The 26,108-nt window shown below is 44.8% G+C and overlaps 2 protein-coding genes across 4 annotated transcripts in view; one reads left to right on the top strand and one right to left on the bottom strand.

Moving 5' to 3' along the window:
• The first annotated feature begins 948 nt into the window (after positions 1-948).
• Positions 949-15,669, top strand: KIAA1191 (KIAA1191 ortholog). 2 transcript variants are annotated; one of them, XM_019450370.2, is made up of 9 exons: positions 949-1,156; positions 2,671-2,783; positions 3,068-3,154; positions 5,774-5,952; positions 9,245-9,371; positions 11,516-11,640; positions 13,645-13,751; positions 13,942-14,084; positions 14,221-15,669. In XM_019450370.2, exons 3-9 carry the CDS (start codon positions 3,127-3,129, stop codon positions 14,427-14,429), a joined length of 918 nt encoding a protein of 305 aa, XP_019305915.1. In that variant the 5' UTR covers positions 949-1,156; positions 2,671-2,783; positions 3,068-3,126; the 3' UTR covers positions 14,430-15,669. The 2 variants fall into 2 exon arrangements, with proteins under 2 accessions (XP_019305915.1, XP_019305916.1); XM_019450371.2 differs by lacking the exon at positions 3,068-3,154.
• The window catches only part of SIMC1 (SUMO interacting motifs containing 1), a 77,215-nt gene continuing 66,365 nt past the window's right edge, over positions 15,259-26,108 (bottom strand). For both annotated transcript variants that reach the window (XM_053907110.1, XM_053907111.1), the window contains exons 8-10: positions 23,824-23,980; positions 23,634-23,718; positions 15,259-16,625 (exon numbers count right to left, since the gene is read on the bottom strand). In XM_053907110.1, the coding sequence (XP_053763085.1) occupies positions 16,363-16,625; positions 23,634-23,718; positions 23,824-23,980 (505 nt within the window). In that variant the 3' untranslated portion in view covers positions 15,259-16,362. The remainder of the gene's footprint in view (positions 16,626-23,633; positions 23,719-23,823; positions 23,981-26,108) is intronic.

Raw genomic sequence — 26,108 nt, 5'->3', positions numbered from 1 at the left:
TCTGTGCAGCCTATCCTCTTAACGGAGGAGGGCAACGTGTCAGCTTTGCTTCTGCAGAACGAAAAAGATTACAGCATATTTTATAAGTTCCAAATTAACAAATTAACACTTTTAACACACAAACCACACTGCAAGGTAATTGTGTTATTCATAAGCTAATTATAGAATTTATAAAAGACCTGAATTCATTCACAGAGGTTTGGTAATGTCACTCACATTTAAAGTCGCAGGAGCAAAGCCTCTCAGGCCTACTAGTAGGCCCAGCAAACGTCAAATGCAGAAATCTAAATGTGAGACCCACCCCCAACCCTCAGAGCCCTCCTGAGAAGAGCCTTGATGGCAAGCTTTGGACGTGGGGTAGAAACGGAGGTAGATTTTTTCCCCATCTTCTTTTACTTCCTCAAATTTGTTGTTCTGTCAGATTTGCAAACACTTAGGGGGAAAAAAAGAAGTCTTCCTTCAGGATGTGAAATTTGAGCTGGCACCTCTCCAAGTATCACTTTCCTTAGTGTAAAAGGGACATGATATTAGGACCGTCTTATGGAGGGGAGAGCAGGTGCGGATAGCTCTTCTCGGTTGTGCTGTTAGTATGAACCCTGCATAACCTATCTATTTCTGGAAGAGGGTTCTGGCTCAGGCTCACTTCTTTAAGTGACTTCTCATCTCTCTGGGCCTCAAAATAACCTCCCTGAAACGGGTGTCAGGGTTTCACTCTGCAATGGCACCTCCATCTTTCTCAGCCTGTCATAGACCAAAGCACAGAATGGTGGTAAAGGGTGGCTTTTCCTCTGGGAACTGGCTGGTTTCACACCTGCAACTGTGGCCCCGCCCCGCCCCTAACTCGCGGTGCGGCTGAAGTTGTGGGGCCTTCTGGACCGTGGACTACAGTTCCCAGCATGCCCCGAGGCCCTCTCGGGCCAAGTCTCGCGTGATGTGACGAGACCTCGGAAGGCTTTACAGGAAGGCTGCCGGTCGGCTGCCGGCCAGTGCTCCTAGGTCGGTGCCTGAGGCCTTCGGTGTCTCCACAGGCACGGCGCTGCTCGCACCATGGCTTGGGTCCCGAATGCACCACAGCGTCTCGTGAGACAGGGGTCCTCGGAGCCTCTTTAGTGCCGGAGCTCTGGCCGCAGGCAGCCCCGCGGCGGCGGAAGAACAGGTAACCAGACGGCCCAGGCCTGGCCCTCCTTGGGTCTGTGTCCTGCGGGCATACGGAGGGGCGTGCCCGTGGCCCCTCCACCGAGGCGCTGGCAGAGGGCCTCTCCGTGGCTCGCCCTCGTCCCCTACCCAGGGTCAGAGCTCGGCCCCACAGCCCCTAGCTTCTCTTGCCCCACCTTCTGGGAGGGTTGTCTAGTGGGACGTCTGTCTGATGATCCCCCTGCATCCCCGCACCAGGCCTGGTCTCTGCTTCCTCAGACTGGCCTAGCCCAGAAACCCCACTCCTAGCCCTCACCCCATGCCTCTGCCTTGCCCTGCCCTTGGGGAACCTTCGGCTTGTGCCAGGCCGCGGCCTTAATCTCCTTTTTCTTAGACTTGCGGGGTGGGAGGGGGGTTGGGTCAGACCTGGCCTTTCAAATCCTTGTGGCTTTGTTCTGTATCCTGTGCAGGAGCAGCGTGAACTCTGCGGGGGAGTGCGAATGGGGAAAGGGAAGGGGAAGGGGAAGTGGAAGGGGCTGTATGTGGGTCGGAATGCTTCCTGGACCCGGAGGATGCTGAACTTTGGTTTCTGCGATGTTTTTAAATGAAGAACTAACTAGTTTGTCCTCTGAGCTTTCAGGATAGAGGGTCAGTGTAGCAAGTTGAAAAGCAAATAACTTGGCTTTTTGAGGGCTTTTTTAAAAATATTTTTTTTAATGTTTATTTTAGAGAGAGAGCGCAAGCAGTGGAGGGGCGGTGAGAGAGGGAGACACAGAGTCTGAAGCAAGCGCCAGGCTCTGAGCTGTCAGCACAGAACCCCAGGAGGGCCTGGAACTCAAGAGCTGTGAGATCATGAACTGAGCTGAAGTCCTATGCTTAACCAGCTGAGCCACTCAGGTGCCCCCAAGGGCTTTGTTTTAATTCCCCTGTAAAATGGGGGTGAAACTATCAGCCTTGCAGATGGGCCACTTATCTGTGACAGTGGACAAATCACATATATACATCTCCTGAGTTTTAGTTTCCTTCTTTTAAAATTATAGGGGATTGGGGCGCCTGGGTGGCTCAGTGGGTTAAGCGTCCGACTTCGGCTCAGGTCATGATCTCAGGGTCCATGGGTTCGAGCCTCGCGTCGGGCTCTGTGCTGACGGCTCAGAGCCTGGAGCCTGTTTCAGATTCTGTGTCTCCCTCTCTCTCTGACCCTCCCCTGTTCATGCTCTGTCTCTCTCTGTCTCAAAAATAAATAAACATTAAAAAAAATAAATAAATAAAATTATAGGGGATAGAAAGTGCCCGCTTTGCAGAGTAGAAAATGCTTGTGAATAGAATGTTAATGCTGGCAACAAAGAATGAGTTTAACCATTATGGTAAATAGCTCCTTGCTGTGGGTTAAGTTGTATGGACCCTGGGTCCTAACTTCCTTAAAAATGAAATGTTTATAATCACTCTTGCGAGGTTGTGGGGAATACATGAATGTATAGGAAGGTGTTTGGCAGACTCTGAAGGGCTCTACCAATGCTGGTTGTTTGTTATTCGTAGAACCTCTGAAATGGATGGACTCTTCCCAAGCAGCTTTGCTAATTCACAGCAGCTGGACAATGTTCCTCATTAATACCTATCTGTCAGCATAATCGTCACATCATTTCACTCTGGTAAGGTGACCTTTTCACCACGTGTGTCTTTGTCATATCACAGGTGTTAAGATCAGCCATGAGTGTGGTGAGACCTTTGACTTTATCCTTTTTTTTTTTTTTTTTTTTAAGTCATCTTTGGCATGTTTGTATGTTTGTCACCCACCCATTGGCTCTTCAACCAAGGTTGAAGTGTGCTTCAACCTTGTGAACAAGCTGTAAAACTGTGTGCCTGTCAGAAGAACAGGATTGGAGCTATTCTTTTGTGTTCACTGTAAGAAAATGCCCTTTGTTATTTTTATTAGGTGGCAGGCACTCAGCTCCGAATTCTATATAGAAAAAGCACCTGGATCCCAGTCTTTCAATGGCTTCGAGACAACCAGAAGTGCCTGGTAAACTTAATTCTTTTTGATAAAGTTTTGTTTTGCCCTTAATGTTTTAAGCTAGATAGAAACCAATTTTTTTCTCAACCATATATTAATGGTTACTTTCTGCCTCCAGGCAAGTATGTAAACTTAATAGATTGGCCTCGTTTAAATATTATCTTGCTAACTACCCAGCCAGGGTACAAACCCAAACCCTCACTCATAAGCGTACAGTCATTTCACTTAAGCATATACCAAATTTGTCACTTTCCTACAGATATCAAATAAGAATTCAGAATAAGTTGTGTAGTTCTAATAGTATGTACCAAAAATGACTGTACCTATCCCCCTTTTTTGAGGGGATGGGGGTGGGCAGAATGGAGGTCCGGGCAAAAAGGCACCAGCCTGATTTAGAGGCAGATTAAATTTGGGCAGTCGTGAAAACCCTCACAGCAACATCTAATGAGTCCTGGGTCTCTAGGGCAGTACCTTCTGGGTTACTAAAGTCATTGATCCCTCCTAGGACTGTTTTAGTGGGAAGGACCAGTGATTTTTAATCAGATCTGAATCCCTCAAATTTTGATTCTCAGTAAAGAGATACTGCCTGTCTTTCAAGGTTGCTGTGAAGATTAACATGTGAAAATGTGAGTTAAAAAATTAGTGATGAATATACATGTGCTGCTCAATTTTTTGGTCTCTATCTGTAGGAATATATTTCCTAGTAAATTTTAGCTGACTTAGTATTATTTTTAGAAGGGCTATTGGGATGGCTGCTAAGAGGGGTCTTTAAGATACTTTGAAATTGCTCCTAAATTAGGTGGATTATTAGGAGTCTCCCCCACGTCTCCCGATGTGGATCTGTCTCTGGTCTCTAACATCATCAGTTTGCATTATAGTTTGTGTTTCATCATTGTTGTGATCACATAAATTCCCTGTAACCATCTGGGCTATAGGGTTGCACTCATTAGGTTAAAGTTTGAGTGTGGGGAGGATGGAGTGTTGCACATAGAGTGTGAGCACTGGCTTAGATCTATGATGCAGTCCCCACCTTGCTACCTGGGTGTCACTTAAGTTCAATGCCTCAGTTTCCTGAGCTGGAAAATGGGAAGAATATCTGCTTAATGAGCATTAGGTGAGATGAGGGATGTAACTGCTTGGCAAGGAACGGTATTTGGTAATTATTATTTGCTTGTGTGTTTGTTTTAATTGAGGTAATTCACATGCCGTAAAATTCCCATTCAAAGTGAACAGTTTAGTGGTGATTAGTATATTCCCATGGTTGTGCAACCATCCCCACCAATTAATTCCCGAGCGTTTCACCACCCCAAAAAGAAAACCTTGTACCCATTAGCAATCTCTTCTCATCTGTTTGATCCCAGTCCCTGGCAACCACTGATTCTTTATTTCTGTGGATTTGTTGGTAATTATTATTAATGTTAATAATAATGGTAGCTGCTTGTTCCCCTTGCTGTTTAAATGAAGTGTCTTTGCTGGTTTGGGACTTCCTGCCACTGAAGTTGGTGTCTTAGAGAGTTATGGTATAATTTTAAGCAGTAAAATGTCATGCTGAAGGTAGGATCTGGACATCAGTTCTGCAGTGAAAGGATTAGCAAACAAACAACATGAACTTTGCTCCCTGGTCTGGCAGAACTGAGAGTGCCCTTGAAGTAGGGTGCCTGTGTCACAGTGGGACATTCCTTCCGCCAGTGAGTTCAGTGGACAGGAATGGCAGGATCAGTCGGCAGTGCTTTATGAGAGTGGTTGTCAACAATTTCTGTGATGGAAATTGGCTCTGCTGTTTAAATCACACAGACTACTCAAAACTAGAGGTGACTCTGGACAGGAAATGCTTTAATTATATCTTTTTAAAAAATATATATTTTAATGTTTTATTTATTTATTTATTTACTTTGCGGGGCGGGGGGTGGGAGGCGGGAGCCAGAGAGCAAGGGGGACAGAGGATCCAAAGTGGTTCTGCTCTGACAGCAGTGAGCCCAACGTGGGGTGCGAACTCATGAAACGTGAGATCATGACCTGAGCTGAAGTCAGATGCTTAACCAACTGAGTCACCCAGGTGCCTGTAATTATTTCTTATCATGGCACTCTTGTTTTCTTTGGTAGAGTAGGTAAAGAAGGCAGAAGATTTGCGGTTGTGCCCCAGCTGGCTACTTTCTGTATGAGCTTTGCCAAATCACTTTACCTGTAGGCTTTAGTTTCGTTATCTATCAAATGGGAACAAGAACTGCATATCTTCAGTCCTACATGAATTGAGAGCCTTGGCTTTGCCGTTGGGTGGCTTCTGTGGCATAAAGAACATAGCTTCGAAATCAGGTTTGGGTTTTGATTCCAAACTGTACTTTGAAGGTGTGTGACCTTACTCAGGTAATTTTAAATTGAAGTTTGTTTTTCTGCTCCATAAACATGGATTAGGGCTTCTGGATGGGTAAAGTGGAGAATTCAAAGCATCAGGCATAAAGGAAGGATTTAGTACTATTACCTTTCCTTGAATGGATTAGCTATTCCAGAACAAGCTATTGCTCTGTCCCAGAAGGAGAGTGTTTCAGAGCTTTCCTGCCTAAAGATTAATTTAAAGATACTAGTATGTTCAGCTGCTGAACTCGTCCTGACAGGTATCTCTGTTCTTAGCTCTAGAGCCTAGTGGGCCTCTAGGCAAGATGTCCCTGCCCATCGGGATGTACCGCCGGGCATTCAGCTATGATGATGCCCTCGAGGACCCTACGCCCATGACTCCTCCTCCATCGGACATGGGCAGCATCCCCTGGAAGCCAGTGATTCCAGAGCGCAAGTATCAGCACCTCGCCAAGGTATCTGACTCCACTGACTGCTTCTGGCAAGCCCAACCTTTTCGTTTTCCTTCGTCTGTTCCAGAAGCCTTCAGTGGCTCTTGGCACCCTTTGAATTGGGTAGCCCCCTGTATGTTCTCAGTGCCTCAGCTGGAGTTGGTGGGCCTTCTTTTTTTTATGAATTCAAACTAGAATGGCTGTGTCTTCTCTTACCTGAGACTCTGCTGTGTCATCTCCCCGCTCCGTGATCCGACCATGCAAATTATTTAAGATTTCTTGCACTTAATGGGTATCTTATGCCTCTAAGTCTTTGCATCACACTGCTGGGATGTTTACAGTCCCTGTCCCGTTTACAGCCCCCGTCCTGGTCTCCCACCCCTCCTCCTACTTCAGCTGCCCGATACATCTTAGCTCAGACATCTCTTCTGGGAGGGTTTTCCTCCATCCTGCTGCCCTTTGAGCTCTCTGCTGTGCCCCTGTCATAAACTTTACGTGATTTTTATCACCTTCCATGAGGTTCTTGAGGGCAGGGGCCATGTCCAGTTTTATACTCCCGTCTGTAGTATTTAGCAGAGGACCTGGCGTGAAGTAGATTTCCAAAAAAGTTTTCATTGAGTGATTAGGAGAAAAAGTGGCTCTTTCCTGAACACATGCTGTGCTTTTCCTCATGCGGTTCCTCCTGCCTGAGATGCCTCTTCCCATTGCTATCTTCCGTAAGGGCACCTCCTTCCTAAGGCCCACCTGTCACACACACACACACACGCACACACGCACATGCACACATAACCCCACACACACCTCGTTGCACCTTGATCTGCTCTCCAGCCCTTTTGTGTAGTTTGGCTTCATAGGTTCTCACATGCTTGTTATAGACCTGTTTCCTGACTGCAGGGGCTGCGTCTCCCTCGCTTCTGACTCTCCAGCCATCAAGAACACAAGAAAGGTGGTACTGTTGCCCGAATAAACTAGGCCTGCCAAGTTCACATGAGGCCATTTAACCTGCAGCTAGTTTCACTGAACTTTGAGCTGTGTGACAGCTCAGGGCCTGGCAGGAAGTGCACAGTACGCATCTGCTTAAGCAGACCTGGGTGTGAATCCCGTAAAGGTCTATGTACTAGCAATGACCTTGGGAACACAGCTTCATCCCCGAGTCACAGTGTCTTCATCTGAGAGATGAGAATACTTTATGTCATGGAGGTGTTGTGGGGGATCAAATAAAAGAAGATTAAAAGGCTTGACACGTTAGGTATGTATCTGCTACTGTGACTCCTGGCTTAACTTTCATTGGGTAGAGCTGTATTTGATCGTTCCTTTCCGATGAGGCCCCCAGCCCACCCCCTCCCACAGGAAGCTCTCAAAATAGGGAGCTCCGGTCTACAAAAGCGTCCCCTGCAGCTCTGGGGGGAACTCCCTGGATCAGTTATCTACTGAAATCTGACCCAGTCATTTGTGAAGGAGAAAACATTTAGTCTAGAAAGCACAAGAGCGCCAGGGGGAAAGGGCCTGGCAGCCTGGCCTCAAGGCCAGAGCAGCACACTCGGGGGACAAGGGCAGAAAATGGGTCTGGCTTCTGATGGTGCTTTGAAGGGCCACACCCTTTCCGTCCTAAAGGCTGCTGCTTACTCCACTGGGCAAGGGATGGGCTCCCAGTTTTGTAGCCTGCCCCAGCTGGAAAAGTTGACAGTTTGGAACAACTGTTCTCTCAAAAGAAAGCTTGATTTGACTCATTACATGCATTCTCTCATTTGTCCTGACTCCCCGTGTCCAAACAGTCAACCACGCTCCAAGTGAGGAAGTAGAGGTCCCTTTTAGTCAAATAGGGTTACAGCTAAAAGCTAGAAATCCCATTTTGTAACAGGGATGCAGCATTTCAGTACTTTCTTCTGCTCTCCTCCTTTTGGACCATCTTTCTCCTCAATTCTTTTGGAGAAGCAGAGAATGAAGAATAAACCCAGTTCTCTTCTTCCTGGTAGTCCTGAGCATGGTGTCTAGATTACAGAAGGTGGCATGTCTCAGCTTTCTCATGTTAAAGATTAGGAGCTATTTATTTATTTATTTACTTACTTACTTACTTTATTGTCAAGTTAGCTAAGATACAGCATATACAGCGTACTCTTGGCTTTGGGAGTAGATTCCCATGATTCATCACTTACATACAGCACTCAGTGCTCATTCTAACAAGTGCCCTCCTCAGTGCCCATCACCCATTTTCCCCAGCTCCCCCGTCCCCATTTTTGATTTGTTTTAAAGACCATTACTTGAACCTTTAGAGCAGTGGGCATCAAACTGTGGTCTTGGGCACTAGCGGCATTAGCATCACCTGGGAATTTGTTAGAAACATGATTTTTTTTTGTAATGCTTATTTACTTTTTGAGAGAGAGAGAGACACACACAGACAGAGACAGAGTACAAGCAGAAGACAGGCAGAGAGAGAGAGGGAGACCCAGAATCCAAAGCAGGCTCTAGGCTCTGAGCTGTCAGCACTGGTGCAGGGCTCGAACTCATGAACCGTGAGATCATGACCTGAGCTGAAATCAAGACTTGGATGTTTAACCCGACTGAGCCACCCAGGCGCTCCAGAAACATGAATTCTTGAGAGCCCCCCCCCCATGCCTCTCCCCGGACTCGTTGAATCAGCTCTGGGGTGGGCCCAGCAATCTTTATTTAACAAGTCCTCCATGGGATTTTGATGCTCAGCAAAGTTTGAGAACCACCTAGCAAATGCAGTGTTTAAACAAAAGCCAGCATAGTGACTGGGACATGGTCAGGGCTTAGTAATGTTTCTCCTGCATTCTTAGGGACACAATAGTGTAGTATATTGTACAGACAGAGGCTGGGAAGGTAGAAGGCCTCAAATCCTCAAATTCTGGCTTTCTCACTTTTATTTATTTTTTTAAAAGTTTATTTATTTATTGAGAGAAAGCATGAGCATGCACAAGCAGGGGAGGGGCAGAGAGGGAGAGAGAGAATCCCGGTGGGCTCTGCGTGGTCAGTGCAAAGCCCGATGCAGGGCTTGAACTCAGGAACCGTGAGATCGTGACCCAAGCCAAAGTCAAGAGATGCTTAACTGACTGAGCCACCCAGGCGCCCCCGGCTTTCCCACTTTTATAAATTCAGACTATTCATATAATGTCTTTGTGTATTTTCACTGTGGATAATACATACGTAATTGGGTGGAGATAACCAGCCCCCTTTCAGATATTTCCTTACCTGTCAGGTGAAAGGTATTTGGGTAACTTCTTCCCCAAAGGAGTAAGTTTAGGTGTGTGACTCCCCTGCCCTGCTCAAGCTCCTCCTTACCTTTCTTGAACAGGCGGAGGAAGGGGAGGCCAGTGTCTCCTCCCCTGCCATGACCATGTCATCGGCCACTGACAGTGTGGACAAGGCCCCTGTGGTGAAGGCTAAAGCTACTCATGTCATCATGAATTCTCTGATCACAAGTAAGCACTTTTCATCCTCAGAATAGAATGAAGTAGGGGCGGGGAGAGTTTGGGCTTCCTACAAGCTAGCTGTGGGGGAGACTGCAAACTCCCATGCCTTAGCATGGCATGTCCTGACCGTGCCTGGCCCTTGTCAGCTTGGCTGCTGAGGCGTCGGTGCTGAAGATCATTTAAATGGAAGGTTTGCCAAATATTGAGCATCTCAGTTGATTTGGGTGCATCGCTGCTGATCTGCTGATACAATCTGATTTTCCCATATCCATTAGTGTGGCGTCGGGCCAGTTAGTTAACTCTCGAGACTGTTTCCCTCTCCGTGAGATGAGGCAGCTGGTTGGTGGGCTGAGGGGAGGTGTAGCTGGCCCCAGTGCTCAGTGGCTGGGAGCTGCTGCTGCTGTGGCTGTCTCAGGCCGTCCTGGAGATGGTGACACGCTGAGGCATCTCCCACCTGCCCTGCACTACTACTACTTCTTGTTTTTAATTGAGAGGCTCAAAGTTGTTTCTCTTCCTGGACCTGAGGCAAGTTTGGTGCCTCAGACATCTTTATCGTCTTAGGAATGTGTGGTTTGTGGGTCTAATGAGACCAGAAATGAGAGCTAGCTTTTTTTTTTTTTTTTCTTCTTTCCCTTTTAAAACCTTGTAACAAATTAACTAAACTTTTGGTTCTGAGGGCCCTTCTAGTTGCTGTGGGAAGTTAATTAACGTCTCTTAGATCCACAGCTCTGCTGGTCAGCAGCGGCTCTGCCGAGCACACAGAGCTCCTTGGTAGGCTCGGCTTTGAAGTTGGAAGCTTTTGTTTACCTGCTCCAGGAGGGCATCCGCTTGTCTCGGGCAGTTCTTGGAGAATTCACCTAAGAACCCAAAGTCCAAACTCCTCCTTGGACTTTTTTTTTTATTCCTACATAAAGGCACTGTTTGAATCAGCAACTACCACTTGTATTTTGCCAGCTTGAGAAGGTATCGTGGCAGGCGTTAGAAAAGCTTAGTCATTGTCTTAGCACAGTATTAACTTCTTTATTGATGATCCCATTTCTCACCAGTGCAGAATGTTGTTAACAGCCCAGTGTGCTCCTGTCACTCAGATACTTGTTTGGTTTAGTCACTTCCACTTTTGAGCAAGTTTTTATGTAATCACAGGTATAGACATACCATTCTGTTTTGCCCAACTAATAATGCCATGAACTTTGCTGTTGTTCTAGTCTTAAATTTAGAAAAAGCAACAAAAAACCCTCTGCATTTAAAATCCTGGTGTTAGTGAACTGTAATTCATTAAATCCTTTCCTGCTTTTAAAATTTTCAGGTGGCCACCTGGCAAAATTGGAAAACATTTTTATGCATTTGTTTTCCTTTTGCTTCTATTTCTGATGATAATAAAATAGTTCCTTAGAAGGGGAATGGCTAACTCATAAAGGACATCTGGTGTCTAGGCTTTTGGTCCCCAGCTGCCACATTCCTGTATGAAGGGGTGTGTTTTGTAGTGTGTGTACAGATGAAGCAAAAATGCAGCTGTCAGTCATACCGCAGATTAACTGACTTACTGATGAGATAAACGGGTCAGACTGACCTAACACTGAGTCTGCCTGTGTCTTCTGCGGGGCACGGTGATGGCTGATCTCACACTTGAGACACGTGGGATCAGCAGACCTTGGCTAGGTCAAGGCATGTTCTCTGTGGTTTGGATCTACTTGGGACCTTGCTGCCATCCGGCCTAAATGTGGCCCGTTTCTCTTTGGTAGAGGTCTCTGTGGGAGTAACGAGGGTGGGGAGTCTGGGGAAGCTCCACGCTTGGAGAACTTGCACCACTTCTGAATGTCAGCTGCCTTCTCCATGTTGCATTTCTAAACACAAAAAAAAACCGTCCGTGCACAAATAAAGGAAGGTAAGGAGTGTTTCCCTGCAGGTGATCCGGCCGTCCCTTTAGGAGTAACCTATTTTAGTTTGGTGTGAGGGAAGGCTTCCTTCTGGTTAGAGAACTTTTGTATGAGGTTCAGCATTGCTGCCGTGATGCCCGTCTGGGGGACCCCTCCTCCTCAGATGGTCAGTGTGGTCTCTTGCTTCTGGGGAGAACAGCGGACATCTGTGTAGATCTCCCCCAGTTTGTGGTGGGAGAGGGGGATGGGCATGACCATCATCTCCTCTGTTCCCAGAACAGACCCAGGAGAGCATTCAGCGTTTTGAGCAACAGGCAGGGCTGAGAGATGCTGGCTACACACCCCACAAGGGCCTTACCACCGAGGAGACCAAGTACCTGCGAGTGGCAGAAGCACTCCACGTAAGCTCGTCTCTTAGGAACGTTAAGAAAGCCCTCCTCACTCATAGCTCGAGATGTGGCTGTGTGGCTTACAAGTTACCAGAGCAGCCAGCCGGGGGTTGTGGAGAGCAGTGGACAGAATTGGGTGAGCGTTTCAGAACTGGTTTAGTCCCACCCGTGGTGGCACTTTCTGGTTGAGAGCTCCAGAACTCTCAGCCTCTGGTTTCTGCTTATCCATCTGTAAAGTGGGGGTATCTGCCTTGTTGCCTTGTGGTCAGGGGGATCAGATGAGACTCTGAGCTTACACACATGATGTGGTGTTGAGCACGTTATGAACAGTGGAGCGGGTACTTTGTGTACCAGAGTGACGCTTTGAGGGAGAGAAGAGAATCGGACAGTCTCAACAGTTTAGCGGGAAAGGAACGTTATGCTCTATGTTTAATTTATTTTTAAAATTTTATTTATTTTGAGAGAGACAGTGAGTATGAGCGAGAGGCAGAGAGAAAGAATCCCAATTAGGCTCTGCACTGTCAGCACGGAGCCCAATGTGGGGCTCAAACCCAGAAACTGAAATCATGACCTGAGCTGAAATCAAGAGTCAGACACTTAACCGACTGAGTCATCCAGGCTCCCCTAGTTTTTAAAATAGTAAAATCACAGGTAGAATTGAAATGTTTTTGCCCTTTCATTTCTAAAATTGGAATGAATGAAGAATAATTTTTGATGAGGTTAATGACTAATTGTATGAATGACATAGTTTCAAGGGATTTTCTGCCGGGGACTACTAGGTGGCACTTAATAGTGCTTTGTGATCTATGAAGCACTTGGATTCACTTAGTCTTTGTATTAATCCTTGGAGGTAGATACTGTTCTCCATATTTTATAAATGAAGAGACTGAGGCCCAAGGTCATATATGTAACCAGTCACAGTACTAGAACTCAAAGTCTCCTGATTCCCTATTTCCCGGAGTTTTTCCCCCCATATTCCGAAGTTGTCTGGGAATCTGGTTCCTTAAGGGGTCATAAGAGGATCATGATGCACCGTATATGGTACTGGTGGCTTGTGGGTAAGGATATAGGACATTGTTGACTGTTTGCGTTTTGCAGTGAGCATCCCAGATGATTCTTTGCACCCTAAGTTTAAAAACCACTGCTGTAGGGCATCAGGGTTGGGTTGGTGGCTCATTTAATCTCTCAGACAAGGCAGATACTTCTGGAGAGGGGCACTGTCCGTCTTTGAGAACTTTCCAGGATAGGTGTCAGTCAGAATTCCAGTTGAGCATTTTTTCCAGTTGGCTGGCCCATTTTCTGCATCTTGGCCACAGGAGTAGAACGTGAGGATGGCTGAAATGCCAGCTTACATAAATTGACATGTTGAGTGTGGGAGAACATTTAGACATGCTCATTTGTTTGGAATGTAGCTTGGGCTTGCTAGATAATGGCGCACAGAGACCGTGGTGGTGGAGCGGGCCTTGATCTAGAAGAACTGAAAAGTAGACTTGTCTCTCCCCTCCGAGACGGCTAGTCTGCATGTTAGGAGCCCAGAGTGACTTTCCCCATTGAAGGGAAAGGGGCAGGCTCCACATAAAAGCATTTAGCTGGAGAGGAGTAGCATGCCTGAGTCTTGGCTTTGAGACACCGGGAATGGCGGGGCTTGTACCTGGTAGGAGAAGCAGCATGAGTGTTCAAGGGCCTCCTTAAAAGGCCAAAAAGGCCTATAGCTTGTGTTCTGGTTTTTCACTTGCTGGCAAGTGGGAAAATTATTTCTCTGAAAGCAAAAGCTCTATTGCGGTATTTAATACAGAACTATTTGAGATATGTTGCAGAATGAATACATTCTCCTAAAGATGGAATTCTGTCTAGTACGGAAGAATCAAATATCTGTTCTATAATCAAAATTATTCTACCTATTAATGTTTTTCCTTTTGCCTGAGGTTAAAGTGTGAACCAAGTTATTTATACCCAAACTAGCCGTTTTGTATTTGCTGTCATTTAAAAAAAGTCCCTTCTCACCCATCTGAACAGAAATTAAAGCTACAGAGTGGAGAGATAACAAGAGAAGAGAAGCAGCCGGCCTCAGCCCAGTCCACCCCCAGCAGCACCCCGCACTCCTCCCCTAAGCAGAAGTCCAGGTGAGCCCTTGCTGGGAGCCTTTCGTGCTGCATCGTGCTTCCAGGAAGCTAGTGCTGCATGTGAAATTGGAGCTTAAGCCTGTGGTTTCAGAGGGAGCCGGGGGAGCTGACAGTTCTAGTCTTTTCGCATGAGGCGCTTCTAGAGGTGTCAGAGGAGATATAAGGATATGCTTTATTCTTTCTCTTCCAGAGGCTGGTTCACTTCTGGTTCTTCCACAGCCTTACCTGGCCCAAATCCTGGCCCCATGGATTCTGCAAGTGGGGACAAGGACAGAAACTTGGCAGATAAATGGAGCCTCTTTGGACCAAGATCCCTCCAGAAGTCTGATTCAGGTAAGGCAGCTCCTTCAAAAAAACCAAACACCAAAAACAAACAAACAAAAAAAACCCATGTGGATGGCATTTTACCATGTATATTGGGAGCTGCTACTAATTTTGAAATAATTTACTTTTTGGTTTACTTCCATAGGAGGTTTTGCCACCCAGGCTTACAGAGGAGCCCAGAAACCTTCTCCGATGGAACTGATCCGTGCCCAGGCCACCCGCATGGCTGAAGATCCAGCAACCTTCAAGCCACCCAAGATGGACATCCCAGTGGTAGAAGGGAAGAAACAACCGCCACGGACCCACAATCTCAAACCCCGTGACTTAAATGTGCTCACACCCACTGGCTTCTAGAGCTCTTTGTATTCCAGGGACTCTGGATAGAGGATATCTTGTATCCAATTCTCTTTTTACCTTGGCTTTGACATAGGAAAGGTTTCTTTCTTTCTTTTTTTTTTTAACCTCTTAAACCGAGGCTAGAGCTGGAGATATAATTGGGTTTTGAGGAATGTTAGCGCAAAGCTTATCCTTGTGTGGAAGAAGCCATTTTGTACGGTTTAAAGTTAAATCCCAGCAGTGATGTATGGGGGACCTCATTACCCATTTTTGTATCATTTACCTTAGACAAGAACTTTGATCACTGCTTACTAGGTAAATAATGTTTGTGTTGGTTCAGAACTGGGGCTTCTTGATGTCTTTACCACTATCAACACGTGTGCATGGAGAAACCATGAAATAGATGTGTTCATGAGCTAGTTTAGACTTTGGCCCTCTTGACTAGTGTACTTCTGTGTGTTCCAGCCTTGTCCGTGGGGCACCTGAGATCTATTTGAGCCAGACTCGGCAGGGACCCCTCTCCCTATGCTGAAACCGGAGCGTCCTTGCCTTTCGGTAGGCCTTACAGATCATGTCATCTTGCAGCCACTCATCGCCGGAGCGCCTCTTTGGCCAGTGCTGTTGGAGGGATGCTTCTCTTATGTGTCACAGAGCAAACACTAGTCTTGCATATCCTTTTTTGCGCTTTGAAAATGAGAGTAACTCACAATTCGGTTGAAAACTTCCTAAGGGAGGAAATTTAGTGTACTGGTTTGGTATAGATAAATGGATGTTAAACTTTTTTAGTATGGAAGGTGGTACCTACATTTAGATTATAGTCATTGAGGTTCATGTGAAACCAGTGTCACCCTATTTTGAATTTTTTTTTTTCCATTTTGATTTTCTTGTTCAGGCGAAGCATAAAACTTTTTTTTTTTTTCTGGGAGGTAGAAGAATTTAAAAATTTTCTATATGAAATCATTGTCCCCCACAAAGAGCTGCATACTTTTATAAATATGTAAGTTACTGAGGAACATTTATTTTTCCTCTCACCATGTATATGTTCAGTCATTGTTCTAAACACAGTCTCAAATTCCCACTGTTTTGTTTTATTTTGGATAGTGTCCTGTCTCCATAAGGACCTGGGGTGACCTTTCCATAGAGAAGCCCTGGAGTCTAAAATGATCAGAATAATTAATTTATTTGTGTCTTCTGTTCTGTATGCTTGTATTTCTTATTTGTTTTGACAATAAAAATCCTTAGTGCTTTCTCAAACGTGGATAGCTTTTTTGTTTGTTTTTGGTTTTTTTTGGTCCTTTTGAGAGTTGTTATTACATTCTGCCTACTCGCAGTCATAGAACCTAAGCATGGTAAACTTGCTCTTTTGAAAAACCAGTGCCTTTTTATTGGATCCTTTTAACATCAAATTATTTGTAACACATTCAATCCTTTTGTTTCTGCTGCCCCCCCCCCCGCCCCCCCCCAGTACATTAGATCTTAACAGACTGGCCACAAAGTCAAATTCATAGGCAACATAACAGCTCTAAAATAGGATGTTTGTGTTCCATCAGGGAGAAATGAGTAGATCTTTCTCTTTCGAAACAGGTTATCAGTACCTTGAATGACATACGTTGATGTCCAGAATTTGTTCAGCAGAGGGATTCTTTTTTCACATATTGAGTGGAAATGGTAAACACATAGTGCATATAGTATTACCTGTTTCAAAAAAGGTATAAATAATTTATTAAAAAATATATACACCTTGTATATTTAAGCCATATTCGAGAACAGGCTAGGATAGGATATCAAAAAAAGATATTTACTAAAGAGTTAGAAAGTCATTATAACCTACAGATAAATAGATAGGTTTGGTCCTCTAAGATTTTTCACTACTTCAGATACTTTTAGAACTTCCAAGTAGTTGGAGATAGAGTTCGGGAGGTATTCTTGGTGTTCAGTGCTTAGAAGGACCTCAGGGGCTGCTCCAGTTCTTGGGAGGAGGCTCTGCATCAGGGTTCAAGTCGGCGGCATAGAAGAGCAGGAGCTTCAACAAGTGCACCTTGTCTTGGAGCTGCGGCACGAGCGGCTCCCCCAGCATCTGGACCAGGCGGCTGCGGAAGGCCTCGATCTGCTTCTCCACGTCCACCACTGTGATGTCATCCCCCTGCTGGGGCTTGGGCTTAATCCTTTTGATGATTAAGTCTTTTCGATCAATCACTGAACTCCGTAAGTGCTCTGCAAGAGGGAAAAAGTCCACTGAACTGTTCTGAACTGCTTTGAACTCCCCTTTATGGTTTAAGATGAAGTGCAATTTTAGCAGGTAGGGTCTGGGCAGAGACTGGTTACTGGGGTACGACTCAAAGGCTATTTGAGGAACTGTGGCAACTCCATTTTTTTTAAAGTTGCTTATTTATTTTTAATATTTATTTATTTTTGAAAGAGCGACAGCGTGAGTGATGGAGGGGCAGAGAGTGAGAGAGACACAGAATCCGAAGAAAACTTGAGGCTCTGAGCTGTCAGCACAGAGCCCGATGCGGGGCTCGAACCCGTGGGGCTGGAACCCGTGGACCATGAGATCATGACCTGAGTTGAAGTCAGATGCTTAACCGACTGAGCCATTCAGGCACCCCTTTTTAAGTCAGAGAGAGCGAGCCAGCACGGGGAGGGGCCCAGAGAGAATCTTAAGCAGGCTCCACATTCAGCACAGATCCTGATACGGGGTCTCGATCCCACAACCCTGTGGATCATGACCTGAGCCAAAACCAAGAGACGGATGCTCAACCGACTGCACCACCCAGGCGCCCCTACATGAAGAATTATGATGGTGCAACTTACTCTCAACTCAAGTATTTAGGTGGATCAACAGATAAACCAAATGTGGCAAAATGCTAATAGCTACTAAATCAACATAAAAGGTAAAAATAGGTGTTCATTGAACCTCTCTTTCAACCCTTCTGTAGGTCCAAAAATAAAAACAGGGAAAAGTAAAAGAGGTTATAAACGTGGGTCATCCCAATGCACAGATCAGCCCCAACAGGATTCTGGAAGCCCATGGAGCTCAGGCAAAGCAGCACAGGTCAGGCTAAGGCAAATGGATCGAAGAGAGCTCTGAGCACTTGCGGACTCCTGGATGCACCAGTGTGCACTAACTAGAGCATCATTTTCTCGATCTCATTTGTGAAAAGGGGATAATGGCATCTCTGCCAGCAGGGTTATTAGGACCGAACTACCTTGTACCCAGAAGTTTGGGAAACACAGAATAAACTTATTTTTAAGCAACGTATTAGGTTACATTTTCAAATAATATGCTCAATATGTTTCTCCTCAACCTTCAGATAACTTTCCAGGTAAAGTCCCTCTAAACTTACGGCACCAGGCCTAACTGTAATATGAAAAGAAAGTACAACAAATACAACAAATGGAGTGTTCAAAAAGGTAACACAGGAAGCAAAACTGCCTTGAGGTGTCATTTCAGGGCCCTTTCAGCGTTCAATCAACAATTCCAGCAAGCACCTACTATGCATCTGGAACTGGGCTAGTTTCCAGGGATACAGTGGAATTAGACTTGGGCCCAGCCCCCACGGACTGGCATTCTACTTGCAGAGATCCTGACAGTAAACCAGCCGTCAAGAACAACTATAGTTTTGGTGAGTACAATCAGAGAAATAAATCAGATGCCGTGATAGTGGCACTGGGGGAACGAGGGACGCAGCCCACTCTAGTCAGGGAGGGCCTCTTAGCTGAGTCCTGAAGGGTGAGAAGGAGGCAACTGCAAAGGCCTAGGGGAAAAGCAATTCAGGTGACGAGAACAGCAGCTGTAAATGCCCCGAGGCAGGACAAAGCTTGTTCTGAGAACTAGAGGTAAAATCTGGGTAGTAAGGGAGAGCAGTAAAAGAGGAGACTGGAAGGCAGTCTGGACCACAGAACAATGTGGAGTTTGGCCTTGAAGAGCAAATGGAAGTATCTGGAGGGTTGTAAGCCAGGGAGTGTCCTCCATTTTATTCTGCTACTGGTGGAGAATGGTTGTAGGGGGGCAAAAGCCTTTTAGTAAAATGTGGTTTTCTGAAGGCGTGTGCTACTCTGAAAAATACGAAAGTGATTTGGAAAAAATGGAAAGAACTGGCTGAACAGAGGCGGGGAGAGGGAAGACTTGAGGTGGGAAGAAGAGTTTGGAGTTCATTAAGGTAATACAGCACATTCAAAGAAGCAAATGTTAGCTGTTTCCATCCAAACACTATCCAAGGGGGAGGAGCTCTCAGCCAGTGGACTTCGGCCATTCTGGTCCAGTTGGCAAAGGCCTTGGATTTTATGCTTCAGTAAGCATGCTTTAGTAAGTCTTATATCAGAGGCTGCTGGGATTACTGTGTGAGGTGATTTATGTAATGGGTTCAGCACAATACCTTACTCAAGATATTTTGGCTGGTGGTATTATTATTATTAGTTCCTGGATCAGGTTACTAGGGTTAACTATTATTATTTTATCATCATCCTCCTCCTCACCCTCATTATCGCCATCACCACAGGAATCTCCAACCTGTCACACTGAGCTTTTTATCTTCTTTACAGATCTTTCTCCATTTATCTCCATGTCAGTAATGGCAGAACCCTGGAGTCAGCCTTCAGACTCAGTCACCCAAGCCCCGTCAAACGGATCTTCAAAGTGCTTCTGTTCCATCCACTGCCTTCCCTGCTGTACCAGCCACGTCCTCTCCACCATGACCCCTTCCGGGACCTGCCTGGTCCTCCACCAAACTACTTGCCACACACCAGGCGGAACAATCTTATGCAAAACCACTTTGATGGCTTCTCTTCACTCTTGGAATCAGTTGACATTCCTTAACATGGCCCAGAAGGCCTTTTGTGCCCTATCTACCACTCTAGTCTCATCTCGTGCTATTCTCCCCTGGCTCTCTACATTCCAGTCTTTTTTTTTTTTTTTTTTTTTAACATTTATTTTTGAGACAGAGAGAGACAGAGCACGAACGGGGGAGGGTCAGAGAGAGAGAGGGAGACACAGAATCCGAAACAGGCTCCAGGCTCCGAGCTGTCAGCACAGAGCCCGATGCGGGGCTTGAACTCACAAACCGCGAGATCATGACCTGAGCCGAAGTCGGACGCTTAACCGACTGAGCCACCCAGGCGCCCCTCTACATTCCAGCCTTACTAGTGTGTTCTGTGCTCCTTGGACTCACTAAGCAACCTCTTGCCTCAGGGCCCTTAGACGTGCTATTTTTTTTTTTTTTTTTTTTCTGGAAAACTTTGCCTGATTTGCCTGCTAACACCAGTACTTCTTATCTCAGCTGAAGTATCACTTCTTCAGGGAAGCCTTTGTGGGTCCCTCCAAAAATAGATTACGTCCTCCTATTTTATGTACTTCTCTTTTCCTTCAGAGCACTTACGTTAACTGTAATTATATGTTACTTGTGTGAATATTTGTGTAGGATCAAATCTTTTCACTAGACAGTAAGCTCTGTGAGGGCAAAGGCCGTGTCGGTCTTATTCACTGAAGTATTCCCAATGAGCCAGGCACACAGGAGGCATTTTGTAAGTATTTGTTGCCTGCATGAATATATGAATTGAACTGATCTTGCCTGCATCTGCTTTTCTCCCCTCTTTGGACAGGGCTCCTTGTAGGAAGGCTGTATGTGTCTCTCTCCTCAGAATGAACTGGGATCGGACTTCTGCGGGCCATCCCGCTAACCTGTCCAGCCAAGTGGAATTCAGAAAAGCATGTGTTTTTCTTCCTTTAAATACTGTATGTTTAAATTTCTAGCATTCCTAGCTTCAAAATAAGAGGTATAAACTATTCACAAGTGTCAGGAAAACTCATGGCATAAAGCAATTTGTAATTGTGCTGAGGCTCAAACTTGAGCTGCATGGCTATGTAAGTGGGGGTGTGGTGGGACGGGTTCTCTTAGCCAGACAATGTGAGCTCATCTGGCACACCAGCATCTCGGTGGGGCTGCTCTGCCTTGAAATATTTACAAAGTGTGGGGCTTCAGGATATACTTCTCCCCAAGGTCAAGGGTTTGTACAAAAGTAATTTAACTATGTACAGACAGTTTAGAAAATGGGGGCTGGAAATTCCTTAGAATCTCACCTTCTAATCTCACCCAGTGATTTCACAGAATAATAATTCCTTCCAGTGTGTTTTCACTGCACACAGACTGGGCGACAGACCTTTGAATCCTGGCTCTGCACCTTAATTTTCTCTCAGCCTTTGTTTCCCCATCTATAAAAAGGGGATGATACTCTTCTTTACCAGGTTATTGGATTATATAAGCCAGTCTGTGTGAATTTACTAGTCTTCCTTCTTCTCTTCTCCCATGCTAAGATGTTCCCCTAAACAAGGGCAAGCTCCCCAACCTCTTCCCTTCTTCTCCTATCCGTGGAGCTGGACAGCTCAGGCTGACCCAAAATGCCCTCAACATCGTCCTCAGACACTTGCAGAGGGCAGAGATGATTAAGGAGCCCTCACAGGGAAAAGCCTCCTGACAATGATACCGAACATTTCAGGGTACCATTTAGCTGTCTTCTTTGGAGGACATTGTTTCCAAACTATTGGTTCTAAATATTTTTTTTCTCCTTAACTCTTGGTCTCCAAAGAAAGTGGAGAGAATGTTAAGGATAAAATAGCCCTGGAATACTCCATTTATTTTTGGTCAATATACACTGGTCTAAGGCTTTCCTCTCCTTTCTTAGAAGCAGAAGAGTATTCTGTAATGAAAATGGATTCCTTGGGTGGGAGATGGGCTAGAGGGGTGATGGGTACTAAGGAGGGCACTTGTGATGAGCACTGGGTGTTGTATGTAAGTGATGCAGCACTGAATTCTACTCCTGAAACCAAAATTGCACTGTATGTAAACTAACTAAAATTAAAACAAAAAACCAAAAAAACAAAAAAAACCCAACAAAATGGATCCCATGTCCATCTTAAGTCACTATTGCCCAAGGCCTAGCTGTATTCCCTGAGAAGCAGAACAGAAGTGAACAAGCATGTTAAAGGTGAACTTGAAATCAACCCAAGCTGCTTTAATATTAAACTTTCTGCTTGATCTCCAAAAGAACAATTATGTAAACCTTGATGAGGCTAAGTACACATGGAATTTGCCTTTGGAGCTTTGTCCTGAGAAGGACATGCACCTTTCTTTGAGGTGCTCAATAATGCACAAACTACACAACTACAAATGTCAAGGCCTTAACAATGCACTTTTAAGTTTCAGTTACAAGAGCCTGAAACACAGAAGACCTTGCAGCCTGCTCCTGGCTGGGCAAACAGGCTGAGAGTCAACGAACATTGACTGTGGGCTTACTATTTTTTCTCACACCTATTAACAATCAGTGTTGAAAAGTTATATATTACCATCCCCATTCCATAGAAGGAAGAAAATGAGGTCTAGAGACATAAAGTTAGCAGAGTAAGTAGCGGAGTTGGGATTCAAATCCAGACCTTCTGTCTTAAGTTCAGTGCTGTTTTTTTTATTTCTCTACAACAGTTTCCTCAGTTCCAGGCCTGAGAGGGTATAAGGACCAATTGTACCTTCCCAAGTGCCATTACTGAGCTAAGATCAATCTCAACATGATCATGGCAAGTAAATATAAAATTTGTATTACATGTAAATTTATATATTTGTGTATATTTACGTATGAATATATACTTTCCCTCCTGTTTGAGAATAGTTGAACATTATGCATTTCTAGCCTTTAATACTTCAGTCTGGATTTCCTAAGACCCAGGACATTTACTTTCATAAGCCAGGATCATTATCAAAAATAGAAAGTTTAATATTAATATAATGTTATTACATAATCTATTTACATTTCACCAATTGTCCCAATAACGTACTTTATAGCTTCTTTTTTCCTTGTTCAGGATCCAATCCAGGATCATGCTTTACATTTAGTATTAATCTGGATTCGTTTCTAATCTGGAAGTTTCTTGGTCTTTGTTTTTAAGACATTGGCACTTTATTTATTTATTTAATTTTTTAATTTTAGAGAGAGATAGAAAGTATGAGTTGGGGAGAGATGGAGAGGGGCAGACAGAGAGAGAGCAAGAGAATCTTAAGCAGGCTCCATGCTCAGCGCAGAGGGGATCAATCCTATGACCCTGGGATCATGACATTAACTGAAATCAAGAGTTGGATGCTCAACCTACTGAACTACCCAGGTGCCCCAAGACATTGGCATTTTTAAGGAGTATAAGCCAATTATTTTATAAAAGGTCCCTCAGTGTGAGTTTGTCTGGTGCTTCCATGTGATTAGACTCAGGTCATGGGTTTTTGGCAAGAACACTACATAAGTGATGAGGTGTTCTTCTCAGGGCATCATATTAAGAAATGTGTTTTCTTGGGGTGCCTGGGTGGCTCAGTCAGTTGAGCGTCCGACTTCGGCTCAGGTCATGATCTCACCGTCTGTGAGTTTGAGCCCCGCGTCGGGCTCTGTGCTGACAGCTTGGAGCCTGGAGCCTGCTTCGCATTCTGTGTCTCCCTCTCTCTCTGTCCCTCCCCTGCTCATGCTCTCTCTCTGTCAAAAATAAATAAACATTAAAAAAATTTTTTAAAAAATGTGCTTTCTCCTCTAAAAAGTTACTATCTTTCCTTTTGGAATTAATGATATCAGTTTTCCCAAGGGCCTTATTAATCTTTGGCCAATAAAATCATTCTCATTCAAAGGAGCTATTAATTATTTTCCTTGTTGATATTTGCCTCTTGAGCGTTAATTAGTCTGACTCTCCTGGATCCTCATTGATCACTGGCTTTGCCAGGGCCTTGAGCAAACCTATGTTCGCAGACTTTAGAGTGTCTTAACAATTTCTGCAAGATGTGTGCTTTTAGCTTGCCACTGATTTGCTCTGGATTTGCATCATACTGACAGATGCTTACAATGTCCGCAGTCAATGAGCAAATGACCCAACAAAGACTTTGCAGTGACAGGCTAGGGTAAGATGCCAGGGCTAATCAGATCATTCCAAAATATTTCTCATGTTATAATGACATCTGCTTACCTATACAACCTAACAACTGCAATGACCACTGGATTATCTGCCATTACAAAAATATGTGAATTCTTTTGACTCACAGCGGTGATTCCAACGATGTCATTCCTTCTTCCTTATAGTTACAACCAAGGCACAATGCTTTACTTAGGCTAACAAATTAGAATCACTTATTAACTTCAATTCATAATAATGACCATTGTGAGGCTCCTACACCATCTTATTTGTGAACAAATGCTCCTTACCTCTTAAAACATGTTGATAACTGGATAACAGAAACTGCAGATGCTCAACCAGTTCATCCCACGTCTGCCACTGGGTTTTATCCGACTGCAGAGAAGTAAAAGCAGGTGGTAGTAGATGCCTTCCTCAATTAGAAGCTCAAGGGTTGGGGAGAAGGTGTTCTAGGCCTGACCAAAGCAGGGAAGCATGTACCTGGCACTTGAGCAGTGATGTGGAATTGTTCAGAAAGTAGAGGGCCTGGGCCAGAGACAAGGGCAGGCGGGTGGGAGTCTCGCAGCTGTGAAGGAATATGATTTCTAACACTTTGCAGCGCAGAAGGTGGCTCTCCATCGTAGTGAAGAACATCTCTCTGTGTGGAGAACAGAAAGGTTAACCATCACAACTACTTCAAGGAACACATACCACAATTCCCCCTGAAAGTGCTAACGTTTGTCCTAAAGCAGAGACGGCTAAGAAGGAATACGACAGGGGCCTACAAAATCACAAAGCTTGTGGACAGGGCAGAGGGGGATTTGTTCATGAATTAACCACTGCCAGAAAGAGGGAAAAGTCTTTGACATTTGGAAAAGATAAGTTGAGGACAAATGAAAAAGGATAACTTCATACTGTAAGAGAATTCATATGAGATAAATATTTCTGAGTGTCCACAGTGTGCCAGGTACTGTTTGGCCCAGCAAAGAACATCAAGGTAAATAAAAGAAGGTATTTCTCTCCAAAAGCTGATTGTTGAACAAGGGCAGACGGTACGCGACGGGAACTTAAATATAGCGCGGGGCAAGCGCATGTGTACGTGAGCTGCCTGTGGTGCTCCAGACACACAAACAGGAGAGAGTACGTTTGGTCAGGGGACTCTGAGTGGCCTTCTAATGGAGGAGGAGGCATGGGACAGTGGTCCAGGAAGAGCAAAGAAGACTCAAGGCAGGAGGCCTTTCTCCAGAGAGGAGAAACCTGGACAAAACGAATAAAGTAAAAAATACACAGCTGTGGGCACTGCAGCCTCTTAAATTTCAAGTCCAGGACTTGAGAGTCCCAGAGGGCTCCTGCCCTTGACTCTGTCACTCTACCCAGTGCAGGGCTCGACCAGCAAGGGTGGGCTCCAGAATATTCAAAGTCTCAGAGAGGGAGGGCTACAAAATGACAAAACTTCCTGTGCTTCAGGAAGGTGAACCAAGCTCATTGTTCTGAAAGCAATGTCAGCTTCTAGAAGAATGGTATAAATCTCAGATGCATCTGCTCCAAGGTGTTTTCTTAAAGGTTTGTCAGTCCTTGTCAGGTCTGTCGGTCACAGCAGTTCCGGGGAGCAGATAGCTCATGAGCACTTAAGGAGGTGCAGCTGTAAGGAGCACGGGTAGCCCTGATCCAAGAGCTCTTTCTCCTGTAACATCTTGCCCTTTGTAGTTTTGCAACATCTGGAAAAGTAGGGGGTTCTTCGTGCCACTGCCATTTATAAAAAGGATAAAGCACAAAGAGTTTATTATTTTAATCTTCTTTTTTCCCTTTCCCTTTGCTTTTGCGTCAGGCATATATTATTTGTATAAAAGCAAAATGAATATTTTTAACCTTTGCTTCTTACTATTCAAAAGCTTAAAAAGTCAACAATAATTTGTGACTATCCATTTTATCTCTTTAATGATTTGAAAATCATTGTACATTTTCTCTGACACATTTTCTTTTTTTTTTTAAATTTTTTTTAACATTTATTTATCTTTGAGACAGAGAGAGACAGAGCATGAACAGGGGAGGGGCAGAGAGAGGGAAACACAGAATCGGAAACAGGCTCCAGGCTCTGAGCTGTCAGCACAGAGCCCGACGCGGGGCTCGAACTCACGGACTGTGAGATCATGACCTGAGCCAAAGTCGGACGCTCAACCGACCAAGCCACCCAGGTGCCCCATCTCTGACACATTTTCTTGATATAAGGAACTCCAAATGATTACATTTGCAAGATAGTTCCCAAATTCTTTTTAAAGTCCAATCTGTACTGTGTATTTGCCCTATTTCTTTCACAAGACAGTTTTCCTATTCAATAACCTTTTATTTCAAACTGTATTTTCTCTTCTAACTTTGTTTCCAGGGCTCGCGGTTGTCTTGGTTTTATAATCCACAGGTGGCAAACTCAGAGATATACAAAGGACAAAAAGATCATTTTCATGCATTGGCCAGAGTAGGAAATGGAGGTACAACGATCTACAGCAATTCAAATTTGAATTTCAAAAACAAGACGTACATAATGAGTGACTAGGTAGGTGGGGACTACTAGCAAAGAGAAATGGAAACCTTAAAAATGAATCAAATGGAAACACCAGATCTGAAAAATATAATATCTGAAATGGAAAAAAAGAATAAAAAACACACCGCTGCTTAGGCTTAACAGCAAATTGGGCACTGTGAAAGAAATGATTGGGAATCTTGGAGCCTATCCAAACTGAAATAGAAAAAAAGAGTCAAGACACAACAAGGCAAAACAACACCAACAG

This window comes from Panthera pardus, unplaced genomic scaffold, assembly GCF_024362965.1.
Source record: "Panthera pardus isolate Hobbes unplaced genomic scaffold, ASM2436296v1 HiC_scaffold_2, whole genome shotgun sequence".
NCBI lineage: Eukaryota > Metazoa > Chordata > Mammalia > Carnivora > Felidae > Panthera > Panthera pardus.
The sequence above is the reverse complement of the archived record's forward strand: the minus strand, read 5'-3'. Positions and strand labels throughout refer to the sequence as shown.